Genomic DNA, 22926 nt, shown 5'->3' with positions numbered 1-22926 from the left:
AGCAGCAAGTCAACAGGAGCACAGGCTGCACAAAGTCAGTGCTTGGCAGCAACCTCATCCAGAGCAGGAACTCCACTGGCAGAAAACCTCTTCAGCTTCCGCTGGACTTAGGAAGGGACTTCCTCAAGCCTCTTTCCTCCACGGCTACCCCAGCAAGCAGCAGTGGGGCAGCAGTGGGGCAGCAGTGGAGCAGCGCTGCCCGGCTCCCCTCCTGCAGCACTGACAAGCAACACAGCAGGCACAGTGCAAAAATCAGCCTCCACCAATGGCCCCGAGTGATCCGCATCAGAGATTCAAAAGAAGGAACGGCGCAACGAAACCACCAACAGAAACACACTGGTTACTACCAAGGCGGAGCAGCCGGCATGGTGTGTGCTATCCTAAAGCACTCTGAGCATGAGGGACACAGTTTCACCTCAAACACAGCAAGTGAAATCCACCTGAGGGTGGCACCCCAGCGCCTCTCAAGGGAGGCCAGCCGTGCGGCCGAAACAACCAGCCAGAGAGCGCAGCGTGACCACAGCAGTGCCCAGCGCCTTACGAGACGCACTGCTGGCGCTGCTGCAGGGACAGGGTTTGTGTCCACTGGAACAGAGGCTGCTGTCAACCCAGCGGCAGCCGCCAAACCCAAAATAACCCTTACACCTGGTAGCATTGCCCCAGTCTAGGAACAAACCCTAAATCCAGAGGCACCCCACACCTGGCTGCACCCACCAGACCTAGCAGCATGCACCTGACACAGCAACACCCCCAAATCCTCAAGTTTCCCCCCAAATTGGCAGCAACCAGCAGACCCAGGTACACCCCCCAAAAACTGTCAGCGACCTGTCAGCACAATCAATATTTATACAGCTAAATAACCAAAGGATTAGACAATACTTTGTCTTCACTGCCCCCCAATCCATTTTCTTTCTCTTATTTCTTTTTTTTTTTTTTCCATTTTAATTTCACCTTGTTTTGCTTGTGGTTTTTATATAAGACCTGCTTTTGTAGAAGCGTGAAAGGTCTCTGTGGTCCCTCTGCTCATGAATCCATTTGCTAAAATAATGTTTTTGAAATCCTATTTTTTGAAAACCTCTTTTTTAGGTATCTTACTGACCAGTTCATTCATGTCTAATATTGAAAGCTTTTGAAAAGCAGGAACGGGTTCGGTTCTATACAGGACAGCGCTGCTCAGAAATGGACCCCAGTCCCTGCTGGCCTCAGCGACCCAGTGGCACACACTCCTGTTACCGGCTCATCTGGTGGCTGGCTGTACAGAAATGTAACCTTTTTTGCCGTGGCTGGGGGTGGTGATGGCGGTGTTGCTGGTGTTCTGTCTCAGCTCTATAATCCATAAAGGAACAGAGACTTTAAGGTGTATCATGTTACTGGTTTGACAGGACTTGCATGCTAGAGAAGAGTTGCTCAAGTGACTTGCTACTTTTACAACCTCTTGCTAGAAGGAGCAAGAGGGAACAGGGAAGGGTGTAGAGGAGGACCGGAGCAGCCCCGTAGCTGGTGTGTGCCGCCAGCATCGCCCTCGTACAGCCGTCTCGCCAGCAAAACGCAGGAGGAGCAGAGCAGCTTATGGCCACTGCACGAAGCAGCTGCAGCGCAGGAAGGGGAATTTAACTGCGAGGCTGTGAGGCACAGCACGCGTGGTAGCCGAAGCCCCGCGGGAAACACGCGGAGGTGTCAAGCTCTCTAAAGGGCCCTGAGATATGAACAGCAAGAACTTAGCAATTGTTGACCTGGTATTTCTTGCAAACGGAAGCAGCTCACGGCTTCCTCTTTATTTGCTCCTAGTCCAGTCCTTGGGCAGATAGGACAGACCTTGCAGCAGGGCATGCCTGCTGGAGAAAAACTGCTAAAGCCGCCTCTTTGTTGCTGCTCCTGTAACCAGAGCGATAGAATTAACCAACCATAGATGTTGCTATACTCCTCGTACAGCCTTATCCAACTGGACGTTAAGTCTGGGGACATGGAGTATACCAATCAGTGTATTCTTTGATCTGCATTTTAGTCCCTCGGTAATCATTAATGTGAACGAAACAATAGACAATGTGCTGCTGTCAGAAAAGGATGACAAAATGTGGTTTCGTGTAGTGGACTGAGAAAACTGGCCAGGACTGCCAAGATTAAGAGCCGAGTAGGTAAAAGGTAATTCCGACAGGGGGAGATCGCGACCACCGACTCACGGACCACCACCGACCCAAGTAACACCACCTACTCAAAAGAGAACAACAGAAGAGGATAACTGAGCCTGTGCAGTAATTTACATACGGAACGAGCAAGTTTGTACCAATCGGTAGAAAGGACAATAATGAATATCTATGAATATGTAACTTTTTGATCTATAAATTGTACGGGAAAGGTGCGTAAGGTACGCACGTTAGGAGGAGCGATCCCGCGTGCATCCGGCGCTGTGAATAAAGAATGCCTGCTCTTTAATACTAAATTGCTGTTAAAGAGCTGTTTCTGATTTTACCGCGTTTTTCGGTAACACTCCTACCAGTCTGTCACGATCCACTGTCGGGCTGAACAATTTGGCAGAGGTTAAACCCCCTTGCTTTCCAACCGACCTCAGGTAATTCTGGGAGGTTGGGGGCGGCTGGGCTTAACTTCTGACTGACTCCAACGTGTTGCCGTGGCCAGGTTCCTTCTACATTCTCGGGAACAGAACTAAGACTCAAAACGGAATCAAAGTGCCAAGTCCCTTCATTTGGCCAGCGACGGAGACGCGAGAGAAAAGCAGAGAAAGAGAGAAAAAAGGGAGAACGGGGGGAGAGAGAAAACGAGAGCGACACGAGAGTGTTGCAATAGCTACCGCCGCGGGTCTGGGGCGGTCCGTCCCTCCCCGCGGTCTGTCCCTCCCCGCGGTCCGTCCCTCCGCGGTCCGTCCCTCCGCGCGGTCCGTCCCTCCGCGCGGTCCGTCCCTCCGTGCGGTCCGTCCCTCTGCGCGGTCCGTCCTTCCCCGCGGTCCGTCCCTCTGCGCGGTCTGTCCCTCCGTGCGGTCCGTCCTTCCCCGCGGTCCGTCCCTCCGTGCGGTCTGTCCCTCCGTGCGGTCTGTCCCTCCGTGCGGTCCGTCCCTCCGTGCGGTCCGTCCCTCCGCGCGGTCCGTCCCTCCGTGCGGTCCGTCCTTCCACACGGTCCGTCCCTCCGTGCGGTCCGTCCCTCCGCGCGGTCCGTCCCTCCGTGCGGTCCGTCCCTCCGCGCGGTCCGTCCCTCCGTGCGGTCCGTCCCTCCGTGCGGTCTGTCCCTCCGTGCCGTCCGTCCTTCCACACGGTCCGTCCCTCCGTGCGGTCCGTCCTTCCCCGCGGTCCGTCCCTCCGTGCGGTCCGTCCCTCCGTGCGGTCCGTCCCTCCGTGCGGTCCGTCCTTCCCCGCGGTCCATCCCTCCGTGCGGTCCGTCCCTCCGCGCCGACTGTGAGATCTGACTCTGCGCTTTTGAACAACTGAGGAGACGATAAGCAGTGAGTCACGTGTCTCTCTGATAATGTTTTCCTAGCGTAAGCTTACCTGGGGCTTGGGGCATGATATAATTCCATAGGCTGGAAAAGGAGAAAGAGGACAGTTACCCTTTTTCCTTGTGGTAAAGCTGCACTTGAGCCTGAGCTCTCAAGAAACACTGCTGAGTTTATTTCAGTAAAACTGAAATCGAGGGGTTCTAAGGCAGTGTTGCAAAGCCCTTCAGAATTCAAGGGACACCTGGAATTATAAACGTGAAACGTTCTTTTTTCCAGGTCATAGACGTTAAATAAGTCCATCAATCGCCCTCTTAGAGCTTGCTTGCATCTTTTTATATATTTCAATATTGCTGGAAATTTTTTCAGTTTTCAAGTCCTTTAATGACGGTTCACGGTTTTTAGTATTTCGTATAAAACCAAGATGTTGCTGCTGACCCCACCTATTGAATAGCTGCGTGTTTTAATTGCCCAAGCCTCTGGCTGAGTATTCATGCCATTGAACGTTACTCACTGAAGGTGTGTGCGTGAGGCGTGAATCCAACCTTCGTACCCAGGTGGCGAATAGGAGTTTCCCCAGGGACGGATCCAGAGCAGGGAATTAAGCTCTCACTCTGCACTGCGCTTTGGAGGAGGAGCGGGTTTGTGCCCCTTCTCCGAGTGGATGGTGAGCTGAGGGGTATTTCGCCCTTAGGGAACCTGAGGTTAAGCCAAAGAATGTCGAGTGAGTTCAAAACCCTGCCCAAGCCTTTGGAACATCCCGGCTCTATTCACTGAGGCAAAGGAGTATTTTAGTTGAGCAACACTTATGCTGGGTAAAATGAGAGGATGAGAGGCTTTTGCTGCTTCAAATACTCATGGAAATGTCATTTTAAACGTGGTTCTTCAGACGAGATAAGTCTGCACCTCTTTTCTTAGCAGGACAAAACTTCTGAGCCTGTTCCCAGAGATAGAAAGAGCAGAGGAATTCCGTGGAGTTCCATGGTGGAGGTGAAAGATCCCAACCCAAAGGGTGCTGTGCTGACAAGCAGTGGGAAATACGCGATGCCAGCTCTTCCTGCGTAAGTATGGAATGAATTGGACTGACCGAGCAGTGAACAAGAGAAACCATGCGCAGAAGTGTGAGTGGCAATGCAACCGAACTGGCCAGCGCCTGCAGTGACGGGGGAGGAAGCACTGTCATTGCGTCTTAATCTTAAAATCTGTGATACTGTCTCATGTTGCAGTAGGGTGGTCCCCGTGTTCATGCCCCTGGAAGCTGGTTAAACCTGTGCTGTGCTAAGAACGTGTATTTCTGCAGAGCATTTGGGTGGTGTTTGTAGCAGAGTCGTTCTCTTTGAGAGGTCGTTTTGGTTCTGTTTGATGTGGCAAAGGCTCCTTGCAAAACGTAAGAAATTGCCGCTGGACTGAGATGTCCTCCCCCTCTGACTTCTATGAACTCCCGTGTGTGGAAGAGACGGAACTTTTCCTGTTGCTTTAAATTAAGAAAACACTCCTGTGTGCTGAGAGGAGCGGCTGTTTTAAACTGCGCTTGGTAGCACTTCTGTTTTGCTGCCATGGATCTCCTTCTGGAGAAGCTGTAACACAGGCTCCTTCCCTTTCTAAAATGTAATCACTCAGAGACGAACTTGATCGGAGACTAACTTGGTGCTGCGCCTGCAATGTACATTTGCCGCCTGGCAAAGGAGAGGTGGGATTCATTTCACCTGATTTCTAGCTGTCAAAAAGTTATTTTTCTGGTCTGAGCTAATTTCTTGCTTGGTCAAAGGAAAGGGAGAGTTCTGCAGCAGGAATATTGTTCCCCCCTCCCTCTTCTGGTGTTGTGGCTCTAGAAGAGTAGTTTAATCTGAAGGCCTATGTTTTAGAAGGCGAATGTGGAGTGAGAAGAATTCCACCTGTTCTCTCCCTTCGATAAAATCCAAAGCTTGGAAGAGTTTTCTTTGAGCCATCTTTAAACTTTTCTCTCCCACCAGGCCCTCTCCCCCTCCAGGGAAGCTTCTGTGCGAGGAAAGAAGGAAAAGCCTCCCTTTTTGCCAGAGGAGCCATCGCCCTCTTCTTCCTCCTCATCCTGCTCTGGTGATCCTAGTCCAGATGAGTTGTTGTGTCTCATTTGTGAAGATACAATGTCCGATGCCGCTGTTAGTGCCTGCTGTGGAAACAGTTCCTGTGACGGATGTAAGTGCAGCTCCCATGGTTGTTACTTCAAAACATCACATCTGATCTTCTGAAAGCAGAAAGAGGAGATCAGGGAATTACTTTGTCACCAGTTCTGTTTAAGACTTAAGCAGAGCCTGAACAGGAAAGGACTTTTCTCACTTAAAGGGAAAAAAGGCAGGAAGCTTTTTTCCCTTTTTACTTATGTAGTTAAATCCTCTTGACAGGTGGAAGGAGGAGTTTGAGAAGAGAGCCTAACTGCGCAGGTGATTACAGTATTAGATATCAAACGCGTTTGGTTTGTCCCCAGCCCTTTCCCTCACACAAAATTATAGAGCCATCTCTGGTGCCTTCCTGTGGTCTGCAGCCAACGGGGAGCTGGGCATTTAATCCACACTCCTCTCCATGGGAGAGGCGGTTAAAAACTTCAGAGCTGTGCTGGTTGTAGCTGGGATAGAGTTAATGTCCTTCAGCGTCGCTGGCATAGTGCTGAGGGCACACTGATGTTTCAGCTGTTGTTAAGTAGCGGCTCCGTGTCGCTAAGTAGCGCCTCTGCTAGTCAGGGGCCTCTCCAGCTTCCCGAGCTCTGCCCGACAGGTATGAGTGGCAGCGCCAGGGACCCCTCTGCCCGCCCAGCTCCATCAGGGGTGATGCCCAGGTGCGAGGGCAGAAGGAGGCCCCGAGCCGTGCGTCAGTCGGCCAGAGTGAGTCGGCCAGCGTCAGTCGGCCAGCATCGCCTGCCCGGACTCAGCTGGCTGGCGTCAGTCAGCGTCAGCGTCTGTTGTCGGGAGTCAGTCAGGACTTAATCCTGTCGGCACCGCTGACCCCCTGTCTGGGGTGTGGGGCTGAGCGCGGTGGTTCAAGTGCCGCCTTAGGCCCGTCAGTCAGGGTGGCTGTGTCAGCCTTGGCTGGCAGCTGTCACCTGCGTTTGGGCACACGGTGCCGTGTCCTGCTCTGCTGAGGGCGGCTCCTCATTCCCTGCCTGCTTCAGCTCGTTTTCCTGCTTCCACGTGCCTGGGCTTTGCTGGTTTAAGGCAGTGAAATGAACTTAATCAGGCTTCCCTTAACTTTGTGTCTTCTGCCTAGTGATCCGTCGGACAGAGCTTTGGAGGAAGAATGGTGACAAGCCCCTGCTGGTGTGGTGGTGTTTTACTGGTGTGGAGGAGAGGATACTTCAGTTGGTCGGAGCGAGTCCCCAAACCCCTGGGCCTGTCGCGTGGGCTGCCAACGTTTCCGCAGCTCCCCTCGTCGGGCGGCTGTTTGCAAGGGGTGTGTTTGAGCACTGGGGGTTCAGCAGCCGCCGGGCCCTGGCCCTGGGCAGCCTGCTCTGGGTGACCCTGCCTGCGCAGGGGCTGGACCAGCTGCCCCCAGGGATTCCGGAAGGCCTTTCTCTCCCTTGTGACTCCGTGACTCTGGAACTGGTGCTGCGAGGGGCCAGCGCTGTGGGAGCACTGGGAACGTTGTCTTCCCTGGGCTCTGCCTCTGTCGGGACGGCTGCGTGTGCGCTCTGCCCTGAGACACTCGGCGCCTGCGCCCGCCTGTCCAGGTACGCCAAGCAGTGTGCAACAGAGCACACTTTCAGGAGTGACCTGAGGAACTTTTGCTAGCTTTGCCGCGTTGGAGAGGGACTGCAGCTCCTGCCTGCAGGAATAGTCGTGTTGGAGAATAACCATAGGAGGCAGCTGGGTAAAGTGGCTCTAGTGTCAAATGCTGATGTGTCTCGGGTTTGGGTTTTTTCATTTAAAGGGAAATGAAATCTGTGGTCTGCATCAGATACGGGATCGGGGCTGTTGGAGGCTGTATTTCTGGGGAAAATGTCACTGAGCCAGTCATTAATAGTAATTCAAAAAGCTCTATAATTGTGATCTTTCCCTGCTGTTCAACAAAGCGGATGCTGTTTTTCTCAACAGAGCATAGTTTTTCTTCCATTTCTTCTTCTTTGGCTTCTTCCCACTCTTTGTCCTCTTTCCTTAGACAATGTGACCCGAGCAGTGTCAGGCAATGCTGTCCCTTCTCTGACCACCAAGTAACGCTTCCCTGAGATCACTTTAGCTTCCACATCTGGCTGAGCGAAAGAATGACGCCCGTCAGCCTCAGCCTCCCTCCGTGCGAGAGTGAGCCTCTACGTGCACGAGGGAGTCCAGAGCTGACTGAGAGTGCCTTGGGTGCTGCGCTTTCTAAAAGCGAAGGGGTTTCTTGCAGCTCTCCTTGCAAAGTGAGTGTGTGGTTTCACACGTGCATGAGCTAGCAGGACGGCTTACGGCCACAGAATGGAGATGGGCAAATCCCCTCTCCTTCTCCCCGGTGCAGTGTCCTGCCTCCTTCCTTGTGCCGGCTTTTATGCTTGCTGGCTCTCTCTGCAACCCCGTTTCACTCTCTAAGCTGGTGGAAAACTCTCTGCTCTTGTGGGTGCGTTCCCTGTCTGCTTGGGGAGTTAATGTGGCTCCTAAGGAGCTCTAAAACGTGTGCAGGTCAGGGCAAGGGAAGGCACAGGGATACAGGAGCAGAAGGAAGGAGCAGATGGAGAGATGGGGGCAGCAGCAAGGCCTCTCTTTTGGTGGCACTGAAGTGAACCTGGTTTGTGACATCACGTCTGCAGCTGCGACTGACCGTATCTTTAGCTTTTCCTTCAGTAAGCCCGTAACATTGTTGGCCTTTGAATCTGACTTTCATGTACTACATGTCAGTCAACAGTGACATCCCAGAACACTGACTTGGCTGGATGTGATTGTGCTCAAACATGTAATTTCTCAACTTGTTCTTTTTTATTTATTTTCTGGAGCTTTTTAATGCAAAACTCACTCTCTGACTCGTGCCGCCTCGCTTGACTTGACTCCAGTGTCTTGGGCTTTTTTCCCGTGTTGTTTATCCTGTCAGTACCCCTGCGTCCCTTTTTGTTGGTGATCTCGTAGGCATCAGAAAAGCAAAGGATTCTGCTTTTGCTCTGCTGTGAGATCCAAACCTGTCCTGAGTGCCCTTTTGTTAAGGAAAAGAGCCGCAGGAGGTGGACGGGAGATTATTCACGGCAAAGGGATGAAAGTTCTGTCAATCTGAAAAATGTCGATGGCTGTCAGGAGCCTCTTTTTGCATTTTCTTCTCTATTCACAGTGAAGAATGCGAGACCTCGCGGCTCAGGTAACGAGCAGCCTGCTGCCATTTCCCGAGGTGACCATTCAGGCTCTTGGGGAAGATGAGCTCACCCGAGGTTCTGTGCTGCGTGGGCGGTTTTCCAGAGGTGAGCCTTTTCCTTGAAATTGGGTCTTGCTGTGAAGTTGTTACTGCCTGGAGGTGACCTGAGGCACGGGGTCACAGTATCAGCTGTGTCAGGTTGGTGCTGCTCAGGTGCGTCAGGTTTTGAGAGAACAGAAAGGATGAACTATGACAAAATGATGAAAAATGTTAACATTAAAACATTAGTAGAGTTAAACTTTGAAAGGACAACAGCCTGCGCCAGTCTTGAGCTATTAAAATAACACGGGCAAGTCAGTGAGCCCTCCTCAACTCCTAATTGAATGAAAGGCAGTTTACAAAAAAGTCCTGGTGTGGTTTTGGGCTGTATTTATTTGTACCATCATAACATCCCGTGCAGAACTAGTTCTCCCACAGTGTTAGAGAGGCAACCCCCCCTGCTTTTTCTTTCCTAGCCTGACTAAAAACAGAAGGAAGAGGAAAGCCCTGTTAGGCGCTGCAGCCAGGTTTGCAGAGTATTTAGTAGGACGCAGAGGAGTGTCCCGGGAGAGCTGCTGAGAGCGGCTGAGCAGATGAGGTAGCTGACTTTGTCGGTGATCTGAAGGTAGTGCTGGGGGCCTGCCTGGGTGTCCGGGCACCTGTGAAGACCATGTAGAATCTCTCTGTGTGACTGTAAGTGCAGTAGTTGAGTTAATACTCCCTTTGTGTTGGAAGTAGTTCAGTGAAACTAAATGTGCTAACTTCTCTCTGTGATCAGCGTGTGTAAAAGTTGAAATTGGCTCCCGCAGCGCCCATTTTAAGGTAATTCCTTGTTGAAGTCCAAATCCCTGCCCAAAGTAGGCGTGTGTCGAGCAAAGTTAGTAAAGTAGAAAAGAATTGGCTGAGATTTTGCCATATTTGAATTATGCTTTAGGAGATGTATTCTCATATGTATTTAGATGATTTCTAGCAAAACCAAGCTGAATATGGTATAAAGACTAGAGACCAATCTATTGTAATCTTTATCCCAAACAACCAGAATTCTTCAGTGCAGGAATGCCAAGTCCAAATGCAAAATAATAAGGTGGTTCATTTTACGATGCATTGGTTGAGGATTCAGTGGGTGATTTTCAATAATCGACTGGAATTCGGTAAGCCTCTCTTGCTCTGTGAGGTACTTCTGTTGAAGCAAAGGGGCAGTGATTGTGATTTTCCTGTTGTTTTCAACCCTCTCTTGGGAGTTTGCTTTAGCCAGCCTTTTCTCTTCTTCCAGGGAGAGGTGGCCTGGCCTGGCTGGCGTGTGGCCCTCAGCTGGAGGTCGTGAGCGCTGTGACGGGAGAGCGGCTCTCTGCACACCGTTTCAGTGGAGCCCGTGAGCAGCCTCCCACCATCCGCGTGGTGAAGGAGGTTTCCTGGCAGACGGGAACGGGGCTGCTGGTTGGCTTGAGAGAAGCAGAGGGAAGTGTTCTCTGCCTGTACGACCTTGGAACATCAAGCGTGGTTACAGCAGTACTTCTGCCAGGAAGGGTAGGTCCTTTTTAATGGGGGAAACGTTGTCAGGTGCTGCATAACGCTGTTTCAGGAGCAGCTTTGGAGCGTCTCTTTGCTAGGACGTCCAATTTCTCTACTGTGTCATCATACTGTCACTGCAGAGTGTCCAGTCGAGAGCACCTTGATGTGAAATCGTGGGGTTAACGGTACTGTTATCCTTCGAGTTTGCTGAGAGTCAAACAAGTTTTCTGGTTTTACAGTAGAGCACGTAGTTACCTAATTCTCCACTTTGACAAAAAGGCCTTGAAAACTACCTTTTTTTTTAGCCAGAGTGACAAAGAACTCGTCCTCACCCTGCCTTTCGAGTGTTGGTAACATACATGTCCTGAATGGTTCATTATGTCAGAAATACTGTCTTTAAAATATCTCAGACTTCCATGGCTGTGCTGTAGCTGACTTCGGCACATTCCCAGGAGTCTCGGACTAGCAAGCAGGTGACTTCAGAGCAAAGCACATTTTTCTGTTGACTTAGGATGGGAAAAAACAGGCTTCACTGCGTTACCTGGCAGGTGGTTACAGACTGACTTTCAGCCTGAAGCCCTTGAACCTCTGCTTATTGCATATGGTGCTTGTGCCGGTGGGATACTCTGGTGTAATGTTGCTAATTTTCCCTGCCTTCTCTAACCCATAAACTCAAATGACGTCCTTTCCCCTCGGCTCCTTATCTGAGTGTAGACAAGAGTCACCTTAAGGTAATGGAACATCAAGGTTCCCTCTATCTTTACCACCTTAGAATCTGCGACAGATAAATACTTCCGTATTACTCAGCTTTCCAGAGCGTGGTTTGGTTTGACTTGCTCGAATCCAGGCGGGGTTTGTTTGTCTGTAGCGCTACAGTGTGATTGCTGGCAGTGAGCGTTTGTGGGGTGGTGATTTCTAACGAGCTGAGCTGGGTTGGTGCTCCGCTGTGTGGGTTTGCCGATCGTCCTGATAAATCTCAGCGTTTGAGATGGAAAGGCAAGCTGTGTGCTGGCATAGACGTGCAGTCATTCAGACTTGTAAAAGCAAATCTGAATTGACAACATTAACGGTATTAAATTGGTTTATAACGGTTGCATGTTTCAGAGCTCTGGAATGGTATTTTCCCCACTCTTGCTGGTTTGTGTGAGGCAGAAGGGCAGCATGCAGAGTCAGGGAGCTGAGACAGGATTTCTGCGTTCGTTCCCAGAAGGAGCTGGCAGCAGTGTAGGAGAGTGTGCAAAGCCAGTGCCTGGTGCCGTGGGAAAATAGGCAGTTCCAGGAGCTTCTACAGGGAAAACTGAAGCGTTAAAACTGGGAACCTGTATGCAAAAGTGGAAAAGGTGGATTTGGGGCCAGTTGTACAACAACAAAACGAGACCTTAAAAGAAAAAAAGTTAACAGCAACACGGGAACTTTGGCTGATTCCGCAGCACGATAGGTGCAGTGTTTCTGCTTTCCTCCTGAGAGTCATCAAGGCTTGGAGCAGCAAGAATTCGAATAATCAACGCACTTTTGGTGGTGCTTTGAGTAGCTGAGAAGATTGGAGATTTCATCTGATTTCCAGGAAGTGTGAAACAATATAAAGTTGTCTCAAATACTGCGGGCACTTCTAGGAGTAGAGTTCTTGTGGCCCAGGGGAAAGGTAAATTCTGTAGCAGATTGCCAGGCAGCGCAGTCACAGCAAGTGCTTGATACGGGAGAGGAGAGAACTTTGGGGCTTCGAGGTTTGGTCAATTTTTCCCCACCTCTGGGGAGAAAAACCAATATATATAAAAAAAGGACTCCTTGTGGTGCTCACTGCTCTGTTCCGTTGTCGTGTAACAGGTTGCTGTTGATGTAAAGCTCCCTGGTGTCACTGTGTGACATTATGCAAGGAGGCTGAAGGGCAGCCCGTGTTCTTTTGTTGTGGAGCCTTAGTGCAGGAGCCCTCACGTGCTGGTGTCTCTGCTGGAGCAGTCAGGGCTGTCCCGGGAGGGGCTGCAGGTGCTGAAAGGTCTGTCTTCATCAGGGCCTTGTACTAAAGCTGCTGGCAGGCGGCTCCGCGTGTTACAGAGCAGCGTGCGCTTCTCCTCAGCCGGAGCTGGCTTTTGGCGAACCAGCTGCTGGGCTTTTTGCCGCTGTTTCGGCACTGAAAACTTTTCTGCTTTCCCTGGTTGCTCTGTTGATTCTAAATGAGGACTGGTGTAACTTTCCCTAAGCTGGTATCTCCCTTCCGCTCTCTGTAACAATACTCCCTTGCCGTGGCAGCGGTGTGTCTCCCCTGCAACTTGGCCGCTGCCGCGTCTGACTGAGAGCCGTGATTTGCCCTAGTACCTGTTTGGCAAAGAAGGCGTGGGCTGTATCCCAGTGCTGACGGGCTGGGAGCTGTGGGAGAGCGAGAGTGAGTTTGGCCTTTCTTACTCCAGTCCCTTAAATACGGTCAAGTTTCTTGCATTTAACGTATTTTCTGTGTTGTCTTCGAGTTAATGGTTTCTAAGTAGAAAATGGAACTTGGTAAGCTGTAATAATAGACTGCACCATTGCAGTTGGAGTGAGCTCAGCGAAATCCCTGCAGGAAACCCAGTAAACGGAAGGCAGTAACGGATTTTTGTACAGGACATTTTTGGGGGTTGGTTTCTTTGTTTGTTTTGTCTGGATATAATTGGGATCAATGCTGTGTTTTTAAGTCTGAGAAACCTGTATTTACTTTCTTGCTTCTGATGGGCTGATTCTGGCTTCACTTTTGAGTGATTTCTATTTAGCTTGTCAAAGAGCTGAAATACTAACTTGTAGTTTTCCTGTAGGTAACTGCTGTAGAGCCCATAACTAACCCCGGAGGAGCCAGCGTGAGGCCTTGGCACCTGCACCGGGCTCTGCAAGGGTTTTGTGGCGTGGCAGCGGTGGCGACAGATGTTGGTCATCTGCTTGTGGTGGACCTTGGTTTGGATGATCTCTCTTGCAGTCAGAGGGAGAATGAACCATCGGGTGAGCTTGCGGTTTCTAAACTTGAACAGAAAAGTAAGAAAACTTGTGTCTTTTAAATCGACAACACGCATCCCGCTTTGAAGCTACTGCTGTGCAGACGTTTATGGCTGCTGATGACAGGTGGCGGTTTGACATCGTCTGGCCCTGAAAGGATTAAAAATGGGAGTGGCTTCATACTCCTCCTAAGGTTACAAATACCCCCTCCCACCAGGGTCCCTCTGTCACGGTGATTCTCGCCAGTGAGGGGTAGGAATCTGACCATCTGAGTCGGTGCAGCTGCCTGACAGGAAGGTGTGTCGGTGTCGTGGTTCAGCCTCAGCTGGCAACTGAACACCCCACAGCCGCTCGCTCACCCCCCCCCCACCCCTGTGGGATGGGGAAGAGAATCGGACGAGCAAAAGAACTTGTGGGTTGAGATAAGCACAGTTTAATGATTACAATAAAATGATAATGATAAATGATTATGATAATAATGACAGTAATGTTAATATAATAAAAGGGAAAAGGAAGGGAAAGGGAAAAACAGGGAAAAAAAACCACGGAAACACAAACAATACAGCTGCTCACCACCCGCCGACCGACGCTGCCCGTCCCCGAGCCGCGATTGCCCCCTCCCTCCCCCGGCCAGCCCCTCCCAGCTAGCATACTGGGCATGACGTTACATGATATGGAATATCCCTTTGGTCAGTTTGAATCCGCTCCCTTAGCTGTGCCCCCTCCCCTCCCAGCTTCTTGTGCTCCCAGCAGAGCATGGGAGGCTGGACATGTCCTTGACTAGTATAAGCGCTACCCAGCAGCAGCCCAAACATCTGTGTGTTATCTCAACAGGTTTTTTTTCCATGCTAATTTCAAAGCACAGCACTATACCAGCTAGAGTGAAGAAAATTAACTCTATCCCAGCTAAAACCATGACAGTCGGACGTGCCCTATTTCTTGGGAATGTTCTTCTGCTTCTGTTCATTGACTTGGGGCAAAGTTTAGGCTTGTTTTTTAAAGTAAATATGCCTTACCAAAATCCCTGCATTTGACCAAACGGAACCTGTACTTGGTGTACCCGGATTGCATATGCTGTTTTTGCTCTTACAAGAGTGGCCTCGGGAGCTGGTCTCACTTCAAGTAGCTTCACCATGAGGCCCAAACTCCTGATGTGCAGAGCCCAGGAAGAATTTGTCTATGGAGGTTACGCTTTCACCTGGTTTTGAAATAGGAGCGAGGATACCTGTCCAGTCAGAGAGTTCCTATGTGCTCTGAATGCGTACAAAATGGGAAGAGCAGACAAAGTATTGCATCAATGGGTATTTTGCCGGGGACGGTAGAATTAAATCATACATGTTGTCACGTCAGTGTTTCAAATGCAACCTGAATGGCATAACGCATTCCTTTATTGTGTGGTTTTGTGCGTGCAGGTCTAACAGTTGTCACTAGAGCTGCTGCTGGCGTTTCACAAGGAAGAGCAACCGTGAGCAGAGCAGGGAGACATCTCTGCCTTCAGTTACAGTGTCCTTCAGGAACAGCAATATCGACCCTGTGCTACATCAGCAGAAGCAACCAGCTCGCCGTGGGTTTTTCCGATGGCTCCCTGTCACTGTGGAATATGAAAACTCTGCAGCGGGAGTAAGTCGGCCTTTGCACTTGGTCACGCCTGGAGGTGCAGGGCTCTCAAGGCTCTGCTTGAGGAGGAAGTCTGTTAATTTAAAGAGCCCTTTTTCAGGGAGGGAAATGTGGAGTGTAATCTTGGCCTGTTTAGGAATCCCCTTCTGAAGTAACCATTGAGCCATACCTGGATTCAGTGGGCCGCCTTCTCCCCAGCGGGCTGGGATTGTTCTCCTTATTGTGCCCGTGGGCTGAGGAACTGCGGAAAGCTCCCTTCTCTGGGTTCTGTCAAGCAGTTAGGGTGTGAGAGAGCTGCTTTCCATAAGGCAGTTTGTTCCACCAGCAGTATTCAGTGACAGCAGGAGTTGTGTGTGTTTCAATGAAAGAGATTGTAGACATTATTTCTCAGAACCAGCTCCTGCAATGAGGGCACCCATTGAAAGGCTGAAGTATGTTAATGATGGGATTGTGGTGATCATATTCTTTAAAGCGTCCAGGTTGAAAGGAGTGAGACGTGAAGGATCAAGAGCTGATCTGTGGCTGAAAAGACATTCTCTCCCACATTTCAGCCTCGACCAAAAGAGGGGATTGACCCATTCCAAGGCAGCGATGCATGGGAATGAAAGTCTGCTTGGAACACTTGGAGGTGGAATAAGGGTCATGTCAAGGGATAAGCAACAGAGAAATTAGGGAGATGATTTCAGCTCTGCCAAAGAGCAATCCCCCCTGGAATATCTGACCCAATTCAGATAGGGATTCACGTAAGCAAATCTGCAGTGACTCACCGGGAACTATTGGTGGCATAAATAGAGAGTGGAGGGACAGTGAGGTGGCAAGAATAGATTGTGAAGGTGCAAAGAAGGTTCAGAAGTCTGGAGGAGAAACGCTTTAGATAGTCCAAGTAAAGAAACAAGACACTACTGGTGTTTGGCGCTGTTTTCAGCTTGTGCAGAAGAGAGGCTGCATTTTCAGTTCAATATTGAAGCAGGCGACAAGAGTAGGAAGAATCTTTTGCCTGGCAGCTGAAGGAATCTTTCATGTTCCTGCTCCGCAGGCAGAGGAGGAGATAAAGCCAGGTTATTGCCCGTGATGGACAGTAATTTCCGCACCTCGTGGCTGTTGCATCAAAAGCAGTCGCTCCCGTGACTCCCTTGTTTGAGATGGGAGTGGGACCTTCTGTGCCTTGAGGAGTAGCACGTCAGGGGCTCTTTGCTCAGAAGATGCTTCTCCCCTTCTACAAACAGGCAGGGCCACCAGGCTCACCTGCTTTCTGTTTTTGTTAACCCTGCAGGCACCACTGTCAGCTTGAAGGAGGAAGGATTCCTGTCTGCGCCGTTACTTTTCAAGAGCCTGAGCATGATCCTCGCAACTGCTGCTACTTGTGGGCTGTTCAGTCGACGCAAGAAAGGTGAATAAAAGCTTACTATCGGCCACTGATTTTTTTTTTTTTTGAGTATTTGTTCACCTAGAGTTGACCCACGTGTATTTGTTTTGTTGAATTAGCCGTGCAGGAGATTCTCTCCGGTATGGAAGGGGCTGACGGTGCGATTTGTACAGGATGTAACAGGGATGGAGAGGGACCTACTAGTTCCTCCCTGCTGAAAGGCAGCAAAGTGACAGTGGCTCTATTTCTGTGCTGGCATTCTTAAATGGCTTCCTTTGTTTCCTGATGACTGCTTCACGATTTGCTTGATATTCACACCGTGGTATTAAAATACCATGGAGCGCAGCGGAGGCTGCAGCTCCAGAGCACTAAAGGTGCGGATCCACCAGCCTGCTGCCCCTAAAGGAGGAGGTGACAGCATGGCCGGTTCCCTGGTGCCAGCCTGAGCCTTGGTGAGCCAGCTCAGCTCGCCTGGCAGGGAAGGTGCTCAGCAGCCAAGTCGGTGGTTTCCTGCTGGGCTAATGACTGAAAGGAGGGTGTGGAAGGTGCCGTGTGTGCAGGGGAGGGACTGGAGCTTTGGTGGGAAGGGAAGGGGAGAAAGATCTGCCCCTTTCAGCATCAGCAAGCTATTTACTCAGCTCGGCTGCTCATGGAGTGGCAATCTTTTTCAGTTTGACTGTAAAGCAGTTTTGATTGCGAGCTCTTCAATGCCAAGAACTGTTCCCAACCATTTTTATTCCATAGAACATCTTGAAGCTTCCAGATTGTATGGGTAGCCTTTGCCCCAGAAGCTGTTAGTGTCCAAATTTCCTCCTTTGTGGTTTAGCGGCTAAATGTGACCAATTCTTAGGTTTTGGGAAGGGCTGTTTTTCTTTTCAGCAAGACAGTGCTATTCAGGAAACCTCAGCCTAGATCTAAGGAAAGGGTAACGAGGACTATAAAGCAGCTTTGTAACCAAATGTCATCATTTGTACCTTTTCCAGTGAAGGCGATGCCATGAGTTTACATCTGTTGCAGTTAGCGTTCGCAGACAGGAGGCGCTTGGCTTCAGGACAAGTCATGTACGAGGTAAGACGTGCACGTCTGTGAAAGGATGGAAAGAGTCCTTTTCCCTAAGGGAGTATCAGTGAAGTTGGCAGGGGGAATATTGACCATGACAATTCAGAGATGACTTAAAAAGAAAGAATCTTTTGCTGAGTCTTCCTGGGCACGGCCTTTGTCCATACTTTTTGAAAAGAAGTCGTACAATTTCATACCGCCGTGTCGTGTGTTCCAGCCAGGGCCGTCTGCAAAGAGCCCGTATAAATTCAGTTCCTGAAGAGGCAGCAGCTTTTACAAATAAAATGATTCTTCATTTAAACACCAAGTGAATGGCATGTAGGAAGAGAAGACAGGGCTTTGAGTAGCTCTGTTTAACCAAACTGCAGAGTTGAATAAGGTTCTGTCTGTCTCCCTTCCTTAAAACACGGGCGTACAGCTTTATTCTGTTCCGGTCTTCAGGTTTAAATTCTTGTTTTGCCTTTGAGCTCTGTCAGCAGGACTTCACATGACGCTCACCTGCAGGGTCTCTTCGGTGCTGGTCCTGAAACTTAGTAGCTCTAAAGAGAACTCTTTCTACTTTTTGGCTGCGTTACCTATGAACTCTGCTCTTGAAGCCAGCAAAATACGCAAATACAGTAAAGAGTGGTCTGATTTGGTCAAAAAAGTATAATGTAAATTTTTAGAAGTGGCTCCAAAGAGGTTGTGTTTAAAATAGAGATGAACTAGCCTTATCTCTCTGTTATCTAACAGATAGAAGACGCGTTTTTAGAATGTATAATTTTATGCAGTGTTACGCCTGAAACCCTTGCAAAATCTTTTTGATGGGAAAGTAATCTTAATTCAGAGCATGTCTTTCCTGTTGAGGTGCGGTAGGAGAGGATCTGTGCTCTACAGCCTTGATATTTATTAGTAGTATTTCCTAGAATGGTTAAGAGAAAGCTTGCCTGTTCTCAGAGTAGGTGAGTTAAATGTAACATATCAGGTCATACGAGAATGGATTGTCTCATGCCAGTTCCTTCTAGAGCTCTGAAACTTTAGGAAACTTGGGTAGAATGAGGTACAATCAATTTTTTTATTTTCTGGTAGGTTTTTGGAGATTTTTAGCTGCTTAGCTTTTGGTTTTGTTTGGTTGGTTTTTAATTGTAGAGCTGCTCTTTGTCCACAATCCACACACCCATGTGTTGTAGGGTAGATCATTTGACCAAGTGCTGTATTTGGAAAGACAGTATTTCAGTCAATGCTTGCTTAGCAAATGGTGGTCTCAGAGGTTCCACACAATCCTGCTGGAGTTTCTGTAGGTCTCAGATTAGTTTGCTGACTCTGTAGTAATTCGTGCCCCTAAACGCCTTGCCCACGTGCATGCCATGTCTGCCGTGTTGTTTTGCTGTTGGCTGCACTTGGTGAAGGCAGGGAGGGACCTTTCACCCATCAGTCCCTGAGGAGGTGAGAGGAGGAGCTGGCAGGAGCTGACGTGGTTTGAGAGAAGGCTGTGACTCAGTAAGAAGTTCTCATGGCTACTCCCGAGGGATGGGCATTCACTCTAGTGGTGTGTGCCTATAGATAATGCCTCGCAAGAGAGCTTTGGCTGCTGGAAGGCCACGACTCCTCTAACTTCATCAGTTCTGTGATCAAGTCATGGAACAAAGCGCTTTGCATGCCTATGTATGGCATTATTTCAGATCTCTCTTTCTAGATAAATAAGTAGGTTTGTGAAGAAATCGGGATGGTGCAAGGAATTCTGCAAAACACATTTAGAACCAGTAATGCGAGGGAAATGCTCAGTTCTGAAAATGTGCAAAGCTTTTACGACCAAACTTACCCGTTACGGTTTGACACTCAGTTCTCTTGCGTGTCAGCTGTAGTTTCTCTTTGCCATCAGATTAAGTGCCTGGGAGAGATACAGTACAATATGCAGGTTCTATTAGACATAGACGTTCTTTCCTACTGAGGTATAATGTCTGCTTTTCTCTCAGAATGACCTTTCTCTCACCTGTGATTTTTTCCGCAGCGTTTGGCATCCTGTGTTGAAAAGTACAGTTTGGATCTGACGGGTGGAGCCTTTCCCTTGAGAGGGCAGGGCAGCAAGGCCAAGTTACTCAGCTGTCAGGCTGTAGAAATCTTTCCCAACTGCATTGACAGAGAAGACAGCGTTGGTGAAGGTTTGTTCCTGATGCCCGTGTTTGGTGATTCTAAACTAAATGGTTTAGGCATCCAAGCAATGAATGCTGTTCCATACCCACAGCCTGAAAGTCTTCAATATCTGTATAGACTAACTTCTTGGACTTATTTCAAAGGAAAAACTGGGTGCTTAGGTTCTGTGGGACTTGTTAAAATAAACCCTATTTTTCCCTTCAATGCTTGCTGACATGCTGTAGCGATGTATGGTGGGGTCACCTCTATAACACCTGTCAGTCATTTTATTCCTCCAGCTCTCATCTTTGAACAGTAGGATCATCCCCTCCATTGCTTAGGAATGTTCCCTCAACTTTCTTTTTTCCCCTCTTCCAACCTATGCCTGCACCTGCATCCCTCTGGCGGCCGGTCAGGAGTGGTGTTCCCTGGGGCTCGGTCCTGGGGCCAGATCTGTTTGATACCTTCCCCAACCACCTGGATGAGCCGGCAGTGTGCCCGCGTGGCCAGGAAGGCCACCAGCATCCTGGCTTGTATGAGAGATAGTGTGGCCAGCAGGAGTAGGGCAGTGATCGTCCCCCCCTACTGGGCGGTGGGGAGGCTGCACCTCGAATCCTGTGTTCAGTTTTGGGCCCCTCACTACGAGAAAGACACTGAGGTGCTGAGTGTGTCCAAAGAAGGGCAGCGAAGCTGGTGAAGGGTCTAGAGCACAAGGTTTAGTTGGGATCTTAGGAAAAATTTCTTCACAGAATGGGTTGCGAAGCAGTGGAACAGGCTGCCCAGGGAAGTGGTGGCGTCACCATCCCTGGAGGGAGTTAAAAGATGTGCAGACGTGGCGCTGTGGGACAGGGTTTAGTGGTGGACTTGGCAGTATCAGGTTTACAGTTGGGCTCGATGATCTTAGGGGCCTTTTCCAACCTAAATGATTCTACGAGTCTATGATCTGCCTGTGCACTTTGCCCTCTCTGTGTCTAATAGGTTCCTACACCTACAAGCTCTTAAAGCAATAGCTTCTGTCTTCCCTTGTCCGGATCGACAGTTAAAACTCCTCTGGTGTCTTTCATTACCTTGCAATAATGAGATGTGCATCTCTGGGTTTGCACATCCAGTGATGCTCTGAGCACATCTCTGAGCCGGCTGCAGTGATAACTTTCACAGCCTTTTGTTTGGGTGTGTGAATGCCCTTCCCTCTCTTCTTACTGGCCTTAACTTATGTCTGCTGTTACAAAGACGACACTGGCATGACTTTCTAGGCTATTTGTGTTTATTAGCTTTGTCTTAGTCCTGAAGAGGCAGCTTCCACCTCTTTTGGGGTGCCATCCTCTAACAACAGCGTGTCAAAATCTAATGAAAACCCCTTTGATTTTTTTCCACCTGTGTCATGATTCTGAGGAGAGGGCCTTCTAAAACCTTGTCAAAAACAACCAACAGGCGCACCCACCAAAAAACCCAAACCAAAACCAACAAAAAAGGCCCTTTCGGTCCCCTTTTCATGAAGTCTGAGGCACGGAAAAATGCTTGTCATTTTTCTGATGGCTCCTCATTAGCTTTGATCCAGAAACTATTCAAGTTGTGGGCCCACATGAGCTTCTGTTGGATGTGGGTTGAGGTTAGAAATGAAGCTGGCTTCTGATTTATGAAACTAATTGACATCTTCAAAGGCAGTTTCAGCGGCTCACACAAGTGAAAGGGCACAGAAGTTCACGATGAAACACAGTAAAGCGTGGGAGGCTCCCTGAGCAGCCCTGATGAAGTCAGCAGAGAACAGAGACCCATTTTGCCAAATGACCTGTCTCCTGGTTCCCTGCTCTGTCAGGGTAAAGGATGCACCCCCCACTTTGCTCACATCTGGAGAATGCCTTCTCCCCAGAGACGACAGACCATGCCACTTCTTGAGAGAACCCGAGTGTAACATGGTCAATGTTTGATGTTAAACCCTTTGTTCCAACCTCCTGTTTGTTGGGGTTGGGTTTTGGTGTTTGTTTTGTGTGATAATTGTGTTCTTTCATTCTGACTGTGCTGGAAAGGAGCTATTCGTAACACTCGTAATCGAGTCGAATCTGGAAATTAATAATGCCAGCTGAGTGATCAAGTGTATACGACAAGTATTTGTATGCTTTCTAAAAGCAGCAATGTATGTTTTCCTAGGGTGGTGGGTTGTTTTTTGGTTTTTGTTTTTTTCTAACCATCTTGATGCACTCTTACTGTATGGGAAACTTGATTACCTGACAATTGTGTATTGGATTTGTCTTAGGACGGACACAGGTTGAACTCGCAAAGGGGGGCAGCATGACTGAAACCTATCACAGAGGTGATGCTATGGTGTACATTTTTAAAATTCTTCTTAGTCAAGTGTTGCGTTTCATGAGTGACGTAACAGAACGAAGCCAAAATAGAAAGTGATGTTTTGAAAATGTCAGATAGATTGTATTTTCTCTCAATAAGAAACAATGTCTTGTCTTTTCCAGTCATATCTCCTGGCACCAGTGTCTCCATCTTCAGCTGGCAAGTGAATACACGTGGCCAGGGAAAACCATCTACTTATTTGGGTGTATTTGACTTTGACTGCTGGTATCAGGCTCAAATGCCAGTCTCACTAAGGTAGGTTTTTATGAAGCTGGTTTCAGTATCCCTCCCCGTAATTCATTGGAAAGTCGGCGTTTAGCTTCTGCACTTGTTTTCTTTCAGGCCAGAAGAATCCCTTCAGGACTGCCCCTATTTTGCACTGTGGTCACTGGACGCTGTGACAAGCACGACTGCTCCAAACCTCCTTCTGGATGTTGTGGTGCAGGAGCGCAGCCTAAGCTGGAGAGTTCCTCCTTCTTATCCACAACCTGAGCTGTGTTTTCATCCAAGCACCTATAATTTTGGTAGGTATTACACGGCTTTGAGTAGTGATAAGCTTAAACCGAGCTCAAATGCCATTTATTGGTTCTCCTGTTCACTGTTTGTCACGCAAAAACCCAACCAAACCGAAACACCCCAACCCCCCACCCACCCAACTGTGATGACGTTGTACTGACCAAGTGTGTGCTGTTGTGACACCTGCCTGACAGGCGGCTGGGTCTGGGGGTTGGGTGCTTCTGTAACGCAGCCCGTGAAGTGGTGCTGGTGATCAGATGAAATGACTCTGGGCTGAAGCTCAAAGCGCAGCACCTCGATAGCCCCAGGGGTAAAACTTCTACACTCAGCCATTATTTTTCTAAAAAAGGCTGTAAGTGATGTCATGAGGAAAACGGGTACTCAGTTGTACCTTTCCAGAGGTTGCTGTGACAAAAATGTAAACTGGTGCTACCATCACGGTGAGAGTATGGAATGTTGTTCAACGTTCATTGTCTCTGCAGATGGCACGTGCCTGCTGAGCTCTGGAGTTGTTCATGTGACGTGCAGCGGCTTCCAGAAGGAGGTGATCTTTTACTGTATCTTTATTGAGAATGTCAAGAGATGGACCTTTCCTAAGCTTTCCATGGCGCTGCTTTCGGTGTCAGGGACCATTTAATGCTCCTCCTGCCCATCCACACGCGTAACTGCAATT

General features: G+C 49.2%; 1 protein-coding gene across 1 annotated transcript in view; it reads left to right on the top strand.

Moving 5' to 3' along the window:
* The first annotated feature begins 8713 nt into the window (after window positions 1-8713).
* The window catches only part of LOC135310940 (protein ELYS-like), a 188327-nt gene continuing 174114 nt past the window's right edge, over window positions 8714-22926 (top strand). Inside the window, exons 1-10 of the mRNA XM_064440064.1 lie at window positions 8714-8834; window positions 10041-10294; window positions 13063-13243; window positions 14650-14857; window positions 16128-16244; window positions 17204-17288; window positions 19270-19420; window positions 21860-21992; window positions 22080-22261; window positions 22736-22878. Coding sequence (XP_064296134.1) covers window positions 8714-8834; window positions 10041-10294; window positions 13063-13243; window positions 14650-14857; window positions 16128-16244; window positions 17204-17288; window positions 19270-19420; window positions 21860-21992; window positions 22080-22261; window positions 22736-22878 — 1575 coding nt within the window. The remainder of the gene's footprint in view (window positions 8835-10040; window positions 10295-13062; window positions 13244-14649; window positions 14858-16127; window positions 16245-17203; window positions 17289-19269; window positions 19421-21859; window positions 21993-22079; window positions 22262-22735; window positions 22879-22926) is intronic.

Source organism: Phalacrocorax carbo, unplaced genomic scaffold (genome assembly GCF_963921805.1).
Source record: "Phalacrocorax carbo unplaced genomic scaffold, bPhaCar2.1 SCAFFOLD_32, whole genome shotgun sequence".
Lineage (NCBI taxonomy): Eukaryota > Metazoa > Chordata > Aves > Suliformes > Phalacrocoracidae > Phalacrocorax > Phalacrocorax carbo.
This window is presented reverse-complemented; position numbering and strand designations above follow the sequence as displayed.